We start from the raw sequence: 12,928 nt of genomic DNA, 5'->3' as shown, positions 1-12,928 counted from the left end.
GTATCAATGAGAATGTTGCAGGCTGGTGCTGCCATGAAGAGAAAACTCTGTATTTGTCCCATTGCAAACTAGACTGCGCTGGTGACCAGGAATATTTATCCAGCACCCTTAAAAAGACATATGAATGATGATGAGAGGAAAAGGAGCTGATTTGATAAGAATGACAGTGAGGAGAAGGTGTGAACATACTTTGCAAAAGGGAAAGCTTCAGGTGTTATATCTCTCAATGTACTGATTTATCAGTGGTACCAAACAAATACTCTTTTAAAGAGGTCAGGTTATCTCTGTTATGTAGAAGTGAGTACCCCTGTGGAAGTGAGTAGAAAGGCCTGGAGTCTCCTTGAAGAATCTGTTACAAACTTTTATTTCAGAGGTGCCTTATGTGATTTTGCCCCTGTAGAAGTATCTGCCTAGATTAGAAACACTAATTACAAACAGCCCAAGTCACTGGCTGAATGTCCTGCTTGCTTTAGGCTTAGAAGCAAGCATTACAAATGGTATCAGTTCCCAGGTCTCCCTTGACACCACAGATACCAAGTTACAAGTTAAAGACAGAGGATCTGAAGTAGACAAAGAAATAAAGAAACAAACAAAAAACCCCCAAACAAACAACAACCAAACAAACAAGTCAATAAAAACAACAACAAAAAAAACCCAACAAAAAACCAACTCAGAGTTACTGAGCTTCTGTGGGAGGAACTTGATATGTTCCCGTGAAACCACGTTTCTCCTGTTTGATGTACAGACAGACTGACACTCCATTCTGCAGGCTGGGCTTTTCCTCTGGCCACTCCAGGGCTGTCTATCATGTTTCCACTGCACTTCACTGTGGATCCTAGAATTGTCCTGAGAGAGGGAGAACAGCACTCCAGATGCAAAGAATTTTGGACATACCTATTTTCGTATTCCATCATTGTTCAAATCAACTCACTGACAAGGCCATACTTGAGGCTTGTTTCCCTCTGTTACACTACTGCTTGAAAGACCATGTTCTCCCCCTAGGCACAAAAAAATGTCCCTTCCAACCTCCTTTCTGCAGTTCATTTCAAACATATCTCCTGACTAAATACAGAAAAGACAAAGTGGGATGGAAATGGTTCTGTGCCTAACCTCTTCCGTTGATCTGTAACACTTCTAACTTACTACTCCTGATAATTTGGAAAGACTGGTAAGAACCTGTTTAAAGTGTGCCTCCTTAGAACCCAGTGGGATAAAAGAGAGCATAGCTTTTTTATCAGTCTGAAACAATATTATAACCAGAGCATGCTACTGTTTTCCAGGAAAATCATTCAAGAAGATGCCATTCTTGTACTGAAATGAAGCACATGCATTTATCTGCACAGAGTCTGTATGAACAGAATAAATGCAGTGAAGTGAGAAAGACTAGTCTGTCGTCAAAATAGCTACCACCTTTCAGAATCAAACATTTCAGTGAACACTAGGTTATGCTAGTTGGAAGAAACGTCCTTGGCTTTTAAGGGCTGTGACTCACTTTGTCATTCTTATGACTGGAAAACTATTCCGTGACAAACCATCCAGAAGATCTGGATGTAAACTGAGAAACAGCCTTTAACCCTCTTATTTAGAGCCCATATTCAATATAAATGTTATAGATCACCCACGTATTACTATGCAGAATTCTGGGTAATGTAAATCAGCAAACGGAGCAAGAATTTGCAAATGAAAAAACAGCACAAAAGGTCAGAGAGGAGTAACTGAGCAGCTTCTCCAGCACAGTCTGAGCAGCTCTGCAAATCTGAGCACAAGTTCCAGGTACCAAAAGGCACAAAGGGTGTGAGTGCCAAAGCTTACCTGGGATATTAAACTATAGGATTAGCAAGGAATCCCTAAAAGGAGATTTTCTTCCCCAAAGACATCTCTCTCTTAAGAATCCTTGTGTTTGAACAAATTAATTTGGTAATAAAAAGAGCATGGATTTTACGAAATGAAGCACTGCAATGCAAGAAAATTAATACTTTAAAATATTATAATCTGCCTGTCTCTAATAATAAATTGTTACAAAATTCAAGAACAAATAATTCATCCTATTTCGGTTTAAGCCTGACCCACTGTTTTTGCTCTTAACTTGATTACTCTCAAAGGAATCAGTGAAGTCAATAGAACAGTAAGAACTGTTTTCTTCTTTATTTAGTCCTAAAGTAAATTGCACAAAATGTCACAGCTACTTCCTGAAATTAAGCTGTGTTCACAACTGGAACCAAATGCATAAGAAAACAAAGTGGAGCCTTTCCCCTTTTTTTGTATGAGTTCCTCAGCATAGACCTGACATCTCTAGGCTCCTGAAAATAATTTCTTCCTTCTTGTGAGAGTAATTAAGGGCTTGCTACAGTGATCCAGAAAAAATGATGTGACATTTTGTGAAACAATCAGCTGCTGCTCAGCAGGTATCCTGATTTATTGTAGCCTGTTCTTACCTTTAACTGTTGATATGGTTTTTTAGATCAGTTTTATTTTGAGAATGACACTAAAAGTATAATATTGAAGGCAATAAGACTCCTGAGCTGTTTCTAACCATGTAAGGTGGTAGAATAAATATCTGTTAGGTTAAAGATCTCAACATCTAATTTCCAGAAAGTTTTGGAATCAGCATTAGGACAGGGAGGGGCTTTGGGAAAGGCCAAGCCTTCTGAGACATCCAGAACTGCCAGTAAGCAGGCATAGACCTGCTGCAGCCAGGCTTCACCAGTTCACCTGCTCACAGATCCTTGCCATTTCCCAAGTGTTACCCCTCAGCCCATGTTTTGGATGAGTCTGATAGAAAAATAATGTTCTGCCTGTCTCAGTTTTAAATTTTAATGCTTGTGAAGAAACATACAATTACTTATATTGTACATAAACAAGGTGTTTTCATCCCCCATGTGGTCTCTGGGAGAAGAGTGATGGTCTCTCCCTTGCATTTCCTGGCTTGCAAGGGCTTTGGCTTTGATCTCCTCTCAGAAGGATGCACCTAGCTGTCAGCTAGCAACATGGAGCTGGGCTTTGAATTAAGATATTTGTGATAGGATTCTGATCTCTTTTTGCAACTCTGTCTTGACTGGTTGAAGCTGCTTTATGAAAATAAGCAAATAGATGGGAGTAGAAAACTGTCCTGTTATTGCACAGAAGGGGCCAGCAAATGTAGGACTGAGTAAGTATTAAAAGGCTTGAAATAAACATTTATTTTCCTGTAGAGTCTTAGTAATTTTTGTGGAAAGAAATTCCCATGGAAAAGCATGTGTGGAAATCATGAGTTTTGTGTCTTTGCACCACTCATGGGAAATGCATCTTGGGTAGGATGCACTGCATACAAACGGGCAAGGAGAAGGAGTAAATTACTCTTCATGCTCACAGTACATACAGCAAGGAGTAATGAACTTAAAGAGCAGGCAGGGATATTTAGGCTGATCCTTGCAGCAGATGTCAGATGACACTTTCAAAATCCCACCCAGAACCACCTTTGATAATCTTAGATCATAGAATGATTTGGGTTGGAAGAGGCCTTAAAAATCATCTATTTCCAACCCCCCACACCCTATGAACAGGGACACCTGCCACTAGACCAAGTTTCTTAGAGCTCCATCCAGCCTGGCCTTGAACGCTTCCAGGGATGGGGCATCCACAGCCTCTCCAGGCAACCTGTTCCAGTGCTTCACCACCCTCACAGTAAAGAATTTCTTCTTTGTATCTGGTCTAAACCCTACTGTCTTTCAGTTTCAGGCCATTTCCCCTTGTCCTGTCACTCCATGCCCTTGTAAAAAGTCCCTCTCCAGATTTTTTGTGGGCCCCTTTTAGGTACTGGAAGTCAGCACTAAGATCTCCCTGGAACCTTTTTTTCTCCAGGCAGAACAACCCCAAATCTCTTAGCCTGTCTTTATAGGAGAGCTATTCCAGCCCTCTGATTACCATGATACTGCACCCCAAATCATTCTCCTGGTCACTGGAAGGATTTGCTAATCTGGTACTTCAGGAATCCTCTAGCTCTCAGAAATCCCTGAGAAATACGAGCTGAAAAAACCCCATACACCAATTCCTCTTTAAATTAGACATGAGGTGTATTGGAAATAAATCAGAGTACTATGGGAATGCTGTGCTCGGGTGATCTCTAACACACCATGGCACCTAGGCTGAACTGTAAGGCAGAGCAACACCAATTGCATTATGCTGGGCTGGTGATGCAGAAAGGTATGTGAGTTTTATTTTGTATTTTACTGGAGGTAATTTACTTTCATCAGTTTAGGTGTGAGAGTTATATCATGGAGTGAGAGATATATCATGGAGTTATGGTAAATTCCTTCTGACTCCCAGACACCCAAACTAGATGCTCTTTTAAAAAGGTCTTTCAGAGAAATGTTGCTTTTCCCAATGTCCTTTATCCAAATTGTTAATTCTTACTGGTGAAAGGATATAGTAAATTAATTTATTTGTAAATCTGCAGTTACCCATATCTTAAATGAGTTGATTTAGATTTAGGCTGAGTAGGTTATTTATCAATCAGCATGACATTTTGTTCCACTTAAAGAAGGTCATTGTATATTAATAAAAACAATCCCTGTAATTCAGGTCAGTTCTAGGATTGTTTTGCCAAAAAATTTCCAGAACTAGTGTAAAAGCACTTTGCCTTTTGGTTTTCATATTCATGAAATTCTTTCTGACAGTAATATATCTTAATCAGCCCAGGAATCTGCATTTTTCCCGTTTCAAAGGTGCACAGGTGAAAAGAAAGCTTTAGGACTATTTCGATAGTAAAACACGTAAATCACTAAATTAGAAAAACATTATTGCAAATTAGTAAAAATTATCTATGAGGACTAGAAAATTTGCACACCATTAATATGCAAGTAGTGCACCCATTAATGTGTAGTACATTATTATTTTCACCACTTTTACAAAAGAATGCCCTCTGATTGCTGTCTATGCAGCTATTATTGGCTCATAGACAATGCTGAGCAATACAGCCAGCTATTCTTTGAAAAGTGTTTCTGGATGCAAAAAAAAAAAAGAATTTATGAATTGAAAATATTATTATGCCATATAAGTACACAACAGTTTAAAAAGAAAGACTCTTTGAAGAGCTCTTTGTTTCAAAGAAGAGTTGAGATTGGAAGGGGTCCTCTGCATATTATCTAGTTCTGCCTCCTGCTCCTCAGGCTTCCTAGATCTGTGCTGAGCAGGATTTGGATTCCTCTGAGGATGGAGACTTCAAAATCTCTCTAGGCAACCTGTCCCACCACCCCCACAGTAAAAACTCACAACTTTTTCTGTCTGATAGAATAGTTCTTGCTTAAGCCACATTCATCTGTTCTTACTTTCATGCATAATACTAAGGATTAAAAGATAATGTTTTAAAAGGAGTTATATTTAATGGTTTGAGCTGCTCGGAGCAGAATAGTTTACTATGGACATCTGGAGGAAATATGGGAAGAAAACCCCAAACCCAACATGAAAGATCTCTGCAAGGCTGCCCAGGCGTAGCCAGCAAGTGGTGAAAATGAGTCCCATCCACTGACAAAAGCCAAGCCAGTGGCTCACTGCATGTCTTTCAAGGCTAGGTCTGCTGAAGGGTGCCCCATCACAGCACACTGTGCTCCTCCACTGCTCCCAGCAGGACCCACAGAGCTGAATCGGCCTCTCCTGGCCACCTGTTCCCAGTTTATATACTGGGCATGACACCCTATGGTATGGAATGTCCCTTTGGCCAGTTTGGGTCAGTTCTCCTGGCCCTGCTCCCTCCCAGCTTTTTGTGCACCTGCTCACAGACAGAACATGGCAAATGGAAAAGTCCTTGACTTAGGGCAAACAGTGCTTAGAAACATCTAAAACTTCAGTTTGTTAATAATGTTAGTCTCGTATTGAATCCAAAACACAGCTCTGTACCAGCTACTAGGAAGAAAATTAAGTTTATTACAGCCAGAACCAAGACAACAGTGCAGGTCTCATAAGGACTGATACAGTCTGTAAAAATGTGCAGGAGTAGCCCTTTCTTAACTAGTGAAAGCACTTCAGGGACAGGATATACTACTGTTATAAAGGATGCGTGTCCAGAAAACAAAATTAACCACGAGAGAACATCACAGAGAGATAACGTTCTCCACCTTGTCCTAGAAATAATTTTCCTTATGTTTAAAACTAAGTGCATATGATTTTACCTATTATCTTAATCTATAACTATTTGGCAAAAAACCCACTCTTTTCCCTATCAAACAGTATACTGTATCATCAAAGTGTTGTCACTATGACTAGTTGCTCATAATTCAGTGGTCCTATATGCCCCATAACACTCCTGTATCTCTCCCAGAATTCTGTCTCCCTTTGAAACATTGCTCCTGAATAAAACAGAGCATGAAACATGTCTCAAATTTTACATCTGTCATGTAAGAATAACTATTTTGGCATAGACAAAGAATGCTGGCTCCATCTGAAAGTGGTTCAACCCACAGCCATACAGTTTGCATCCTCTGCCCATCTCAAACCTAAGAGTTAGATAAAATGTGACTGTAAAATTATGTTTCAGCCTGTTTAACTACGCACAACACCTGTTCAGAAGAACAGAAGGAGTGTGCTCTTGGTATAAGCTACTGCTTGGTTTGTTCTCAACACCCTCTGACAGTCACAAGCTTTCAGACATACAAATGCTACCATGACTAAGTATGAAAAACATACTGCACCGAATAAACACTCTTGACGTGAAAATGTGCTTGGTAGGGATTATATCGACTGAAAAGAGTGAGTATGTTTACTAATATCAGGACTTTTCCTACTCTTATAAAAGATGAAGACAACATCTGACTTCAGAGGGACTGTTAAGAGTAATAGCAATTAATGACTGACAGCACTCATCAGCTGAAGACACTGGAGCACTTGGATAAAAGCAGTGCAATTATTCAACTGGCATGTCTTTGCAAATCACAACTTTTATGATTTTTGACCTTTCTGGAGTTGTTTGTGAATGGATTCCTGTTTTATCAAAGAAATTATGATTCAAAGCAGTTGCCAAATAATTTAGGTGAGCTATGCATGGTCATGAGTGACTTTCACATTACAAGCAGTTCACAGAACAATGTTGGACATCTCCAGGCAGAGCTGAGATCAGCTAGATGAAGGATAAAGGATGCCACACTTCCCTGGGGCTGCTCCTTCAGACAGTATGCTTGAGGCCATTTCCATTTCTGCCTGGTCCCCTACAGAGAATTCAAATGGATAGGACTTGGCAAGCAGAAAATCCATGCTGGTATAACCAGGGTATCACAGTGCCTCAGCCTACAGGTTATTGTTTAAGGAGTATTAATACTTGCTCTCTGCCTCTCCTTGGCACATACCTTCTCATTTAACACTATGCTTTTCTTTGCCTCTCTGCTCCATGCCCTGTGGTAGAAAGAAAGCCCTTACAGGTGAGGCAAAGGTCAGCAGAAGCTGTAAAGGATTCTGCTTGAATCCTAGGAACAACAGGGATTCAACAACCTTCTGCTCCCTCAGAGAAGGTGAGCTGGAAGCAAAGGGATCTCCCATCCCACCCCCACTACTTGAGCAAGGCAAGCTGAACATAGAGACAAATTCAAGAAAGATCCAGATCATAAAACAGAATCACAGCAAGGTGGAGGTCAGCTCCTCAGATCAGATTTAAGATCAGCTCCCACAACCACCCTGCAAGCCCACACTGACAGGGAACAGCCAAGGTCAAGCCAGGAAGTCAGCCCAGGGTGGGAGGCTCCACCACATGTCTGTCACTTGACTGGAGACCATCACTCCTTCAGGCTCAGGTCAAGAGAGCAGGCCCTTGGGGATAAACTTAAATAGGGCTGCTGGGTCCATGGGTGAGGGTGGAGGCCCCAGCTGAGGCTGGTTAGGGCCACCAAGACTTATTAGTGCCCTCAGAGCCCTGACACTGCTCTCCTATCTGCACTTCCCCAGTCACTGTCTGTAGGTGTATTATTCATGTAACCCCAAATCTGGGAACTATATGCTTAGGAATCATAATTATGTTATAGAAGTGAAACAGGTTCTATCCAGGTGTAATCTGGACATGAATTAAATATGGCAGCTCTGCAGAGAACATTCTCACCCTCTTCTGAGGAAGGGATAGCAATGAACTCTGTGGAACAGGACTTTTGGCTAAATTTTGTCCATAGGAAAAAAACTGTGATATATTTGAAACCTTGCACTATCTCCCTATGTAGTGTAATGTTTCTGGGGTATTTTATTTTGTTTACTTGCAAAAAGCTCCTTGGAAGCACATGAGTGTGTCTGTGCTAGCTCTGGGTTAAGAAAGTCCTTGTATCTTTGTGTTGATACTGGTAAAAAGCAGTTTATTCACTTTTGCTTTTTAACACTTTTATAAATCAAGATGCATATATGCCAGAGGGAAAGGCTTTTTAAGCAATGTAAATGGATATTGGAAACAAACAACTTGTTGAGTTAATTTAAATGTCATGAAGAGAATTTAAGAGGCCTTTAGCTCTGCCTACCACTTTTCAAAAACATTTCTCCTGTAATTCGGTTTCTCTTTGAAAGAACATTCAAGAAAAAATAAGCCTAAATATTCATTTGTTAAAATATTTAGGTGTTTTGTTTTGTTGGTTTTTTTTTGTTGTTGTTTGTTTTGGTTTTGTTTTTTGGTTTTGGTTGGTTGGGTTTTTTTATTGAAAAGTTTATTTGATATTTTGGCTTTTTTACTCTTTGGCATGTTGAATTAGATGTCAACTTGCTCTCAGAAGCAGCCACTGATCACATTGTGAAATATCAAATTCAAAATCTCATCTAAAGTGGAAGGGAACATGGGAATTAATGAGAACTGCAGAATCAGTCTGATCAAGGACCCTGTCAGTCACACAAATTACAGGTCTAAGAACATAATCTCCCTATAGCAACCAGTGCCACATATAGAAATGTTTTACCAAAAGAACATGAACTTTCTGTACACTTCAGTGCCACCAGGAATTATTAAAAAAAAAAAAAAAAAGTTTTAATGTGATCTCCTCCATTCTGGACATGTAAGTGATAACCTGGTCTTGAACCTTATGAACTCCAAGTTATTTTCCTAAATACTACTAGGAAATCATGTAAACCCTCTGTGCCATGGTTCCCTATCAATAAAAGGGAAAGGCATTTCCCTCCCATGTAAAGTAAAGGCTGCAATTTATTTTGGTTCCCCAGCCTTAGGGCTGTAGACACTTCTAGGTGGGTAAGTTTTCTAACTTTCTATCACTAACACAATCCTTGTAGACTCATTAACTACAGTAACATTGCTTACATTACATATGTGAAAGGATCATTTGCTGATACGGTTTAAGAAGTTTTGGAGACATGTTCCGCCAGGGAATGCAGCCTCATACCTGAGCTTCCATATCACAGCAATTTCAACTCAGCTGAGCTCAGGAAGTGGCTACAGAGCATCTCCTGGGCAGTCCCTGCAGGCTGTCTCTGGTACCAGAGATGAGAGCCACACCAGCAGAGCTGCAGCATTTAGAAATAAAAGCACTAAACAAAGTACATGGGACAGATAGCAAGCAGGAGAAGGGAAGTTGCTGTTAAAGGAACTGTGGCAGTAGCTGGCTCTGAACCTTCCAGTAGCATTTATGTCCCTCTGTAGATAAAACCTTTGCAGTATAGAGAGATAATAAGTTGTCCTCTGTGAGGTTGCTGACTCAGTCCTGTGCACCATGTTCTCAGAGACTCAGCAACAAACTACAAATTCAGGTGATGTCTGCAAGAGCAATAAGCAAGCTGAAGGGAACAATTCACCTGGAGTGAATTAAAGGATGGCTAAATGAGAAATAACTGGGGACATGAGTTATGAAGAATTCAGTATCTGGGTTACAGAAACTATGACTGTCAATGGTTAACTTCAGGAGCCACTGGGCCTGTGAAAAAAACCCTTTTGCCTTCAAGAGGGTCAGAAAGTCCCCAGGCTCATGTGCCATAACAAGCTAGATAACAAGACAGAACGACATGAAATTCTGAATAGAGTGTACTTTGTTCATTATCAGAAACAGTTTTCTGTTAGTATCAAAGCAGGCTGAGCATTTCCACTCAGCAAAACCAATGAAAGTAATTTAGGATTTCTGATGAGTGTACTCCTATAATTCAGATGAAATGCCCTCTTGGAAATGGATATGCTTTGGCTAAGGAAATGGAGAGGTCAATTCTAGCTTTAACTTGAATCTTTGTAAGGCAGATGTGGAATTGGGAATGGCTTCTTCCCCTGTCTTGGCTTTCCCCAACCCTGCCAATGAACTCAACTGCATGCCTGCAGCCCCTCTCTACACTGGTTCTAAGTTGAAAAAAGACAACTTTTGTGGTTCCAAGAGTGCAGGACTTTGCTATGACATTGTTTTCCCTATCATGCACCAGGGTGCACCACTTTTGCCCCAAAGCTTTAAATAAGATACAGTTTCTTGCATTTGTCTCTCTTGCTGTGCTGCATAGGAGTGTGCTTCTCCCCATAAATAATATCAGTTCACCGCTTTTGAAAAAATCTACAAGATGCAAGGCGGTTGTTTTTAATTGAGGAATACTCTACAGGTTCACTAAAGGAGATTTACTGTAACTCCCTAATGAACTTCAGTATTATGCTGTGTTTGATTTCTTTGGCATATCTTCTTTTGTCAACTATCAATAAAAACCATCTGACATAGTATCAGTAAAAACTGCAGACTTCTTCAGTGTCTAAACACCATGAAGCAACATATTTTCCCTCACCCTTTTAGTAATGGATTAGCTTCACAAAATATGAATAATTTTTGTGAGTTAGATGGATGTGTTTAATATGTTCTTTGAAAGCAAAAGACAGTGGGAAGGCGGATCACCACCTCCTTTGTCACTGTGGTTGCAGCACACTGAGGAACAGAGGGCAGGGGATGAGGCTCAGAAATAAATGAAAACTAAGTGAATAGTGATATCTTGGTGATAAACTTATGGATATTATTCATGACATTAATGCTTTGTTTCTCCTCCTTTCCATATACACCCTTTCACCCCCTCCTACAGGACATTTGAATAACCAATCCTGCATTTTTTTTCTTACCTTGAAAATCCACTGTGCAGCTTTAATATCTGCTTCATCTTCATTTTGGAGGTTCTCCTTTGCTTGACAGTTGTCTGCATGGTAGCTGTGAGTCCTGAAGTAGAGCACAACTTGCCTCCACATTGAGAAATAAAAAGGCTGTTCCTGAATCAAATTTTACGATGAACTTTCTTGGAAAAGCACCACTTATACTTAATGATGAAACTAAACCAAATCCCAGACATTGGGCTGAATGATAACAACATAAAGATTGCTTGTCCTTACACCAATGGACAAATGTCCGGGCCTCTTGCAGCTTGCCAGTTCTTCCTGTAGCCTCCACAGTTCTGGAGACAAACAGGATTATCTGCCCTCAGATAACTGCAGTGTCTCATCCCCTCAGCATGTGCCAGCTTAGAGATTAGATTTACAACTTTGTAGGTTTTAGTAAATTGCAAGGGAGAAAGACAAGCACATAGTGGTTGAACATGTCAGAGAAACAAGTTGTAGCAACCATGAGATACTTGTTATCATCTCAGAGTGAATGTATTTCATTTACAACTTGAAAGAAGAAGGAACTCAGCACCCAGTTATACTCTGCAGGCAGCAGCAAATGGAGATGTCTGTCTTAGGTCAGTGGTACTTGTCAATCACATGCTTTTCCTCACTGGCTGAACAGATGGCCTGCTGGTAATCCTTGCAGTGCCAGTGAAAACAGCAGACAAGCTGCAGCCATGCCTCAGGATAGAGACACATGAATTATAAAGACTAAGACTCCAGGTAGATTATTAATAGATTATTTCTCCTAGCTATATAGAGGGCTGCCAGGTTTTTGCCAACATTCACTTGCTAATGTTTACATCTTTTTTCAAGTTGAAAAATACATCTAACCCAACAATTTTTTTCTACCAAGAGTCCAAAGTTTTGACAACTCAGCATTGTAGATACAAGGTAGATCTAACACATCTGCCCACACAGTACCTCTTGTGAGAAGAGCTGTCTTGGTCACATTTCTGTCCTTTTTTCAGAGAAATCCAGTAAATGCTGAGGAGAAAAACTATGAACAATGAGGCTTGATGAGGTAGATTGCACTAGAAGTCATTGTACAGTAAGCTCTGGCACAGAAAGCTGTAGCATAAGCTCCAGCAATAAATTGACTTTGTCAGAGTTGCTTACCATTAGCAGCACTGGGCAGCACAGCATTTCCTTTTTTTTTTTTTTTTTTTTTTAACATTTTTTATTTTAACCCAGAGATGAGCTTTTCTTCACCTGGTACTGTAGTGATTTCTGAGAGAAGAACACTCCTTCTACATTTCCTTCTGCACGTGGACTCCCTTGTACAGATAAAAGCTGTTGGCACAAAGCAAAAGAGACTGATGGTGAGAGAAGGAGATGCTGTAGGCTCAAAGAGTGGCTGGAGACTCTGAGACTCTTCAGCTTTCAATACAGAAGTGCATGTTCATGAGACACTTGTCCCTCCTCCCTAAAGTAATACACTCTACTATTTTAACCCCAGATGCATTATTTCTCAAGGCTACAAACAGTATTGCACTGGCCTTTCTGTTCCTCTTTTTGCTCAGTCCTTGACTTCCAATTTTCTGGCATTACAGCATTTTTCTATTATACTAGGGGAAAAAATAGAATATGTATTTATTACAATAAAATGTTAGTTTATTTTTCTTTCAAAAAGACCACTCCTATTGCGGATAACTTATGTGTTGTTCCTTCCCTGAGCATGTAAAACTTAATTTCAAAGAGGTGGTGGAGCAATCAGAAGGTTGCCTGTTATAACATATGCACAACTGTGGCATATTAGCTTTGCCAGATCCTTTGGGCCAGAATATGATTAATTTAAAAGAAAAAATGATCCAAGTTCAATGACCTAGAAGTCACGTAAGTCCATACTGGCTGCAGGAAGCAGGAGTTACT

At 40.1% G+C, this 12,928-nt stretch overlaps 1 protein-coding gene across 1 annotated transcript in view; it reads right to left on the bottom strand.

Annotated features, from left to right (window-relative positions):
* The window catches only part of RGS20 (regulator of G protein signaling 20), a gene marked incomplete at both ends in the record, with an annotated part of 33,752 nt that extends 22,609 nt beyond the window's left edge, over positions 1-11,143 (bottom strand). The window contains one exon of the mRNA XM_082278420.1: positions 11,021-11,143. Within this exon, the coding sequence (XP_082134546.1) occupies positions 11,021-11,143 (123 nt within the window). The remainder of the gene's footprint in view (positions 1-11,020) is intronic.
* Positions 11,144-12,928: the final 1,785 nt, after the last annotated feature.

The sequence above is a fragment of the Coloeus monedula genome, assembly GCF_965178545.1.
Source record: "Coloeus monedula genome assembly, chromosome: 1".
In the NCBI taxonomy this organism is placed as follows: Eukaryota; Metazoa; Chordata; class Aves; order Passeriformes; family Corvidae; genus Coloeus; species Coloeus monedula.
This window is presented reverse-complemented; position numbering and strand designations above follow the sequence as displayed.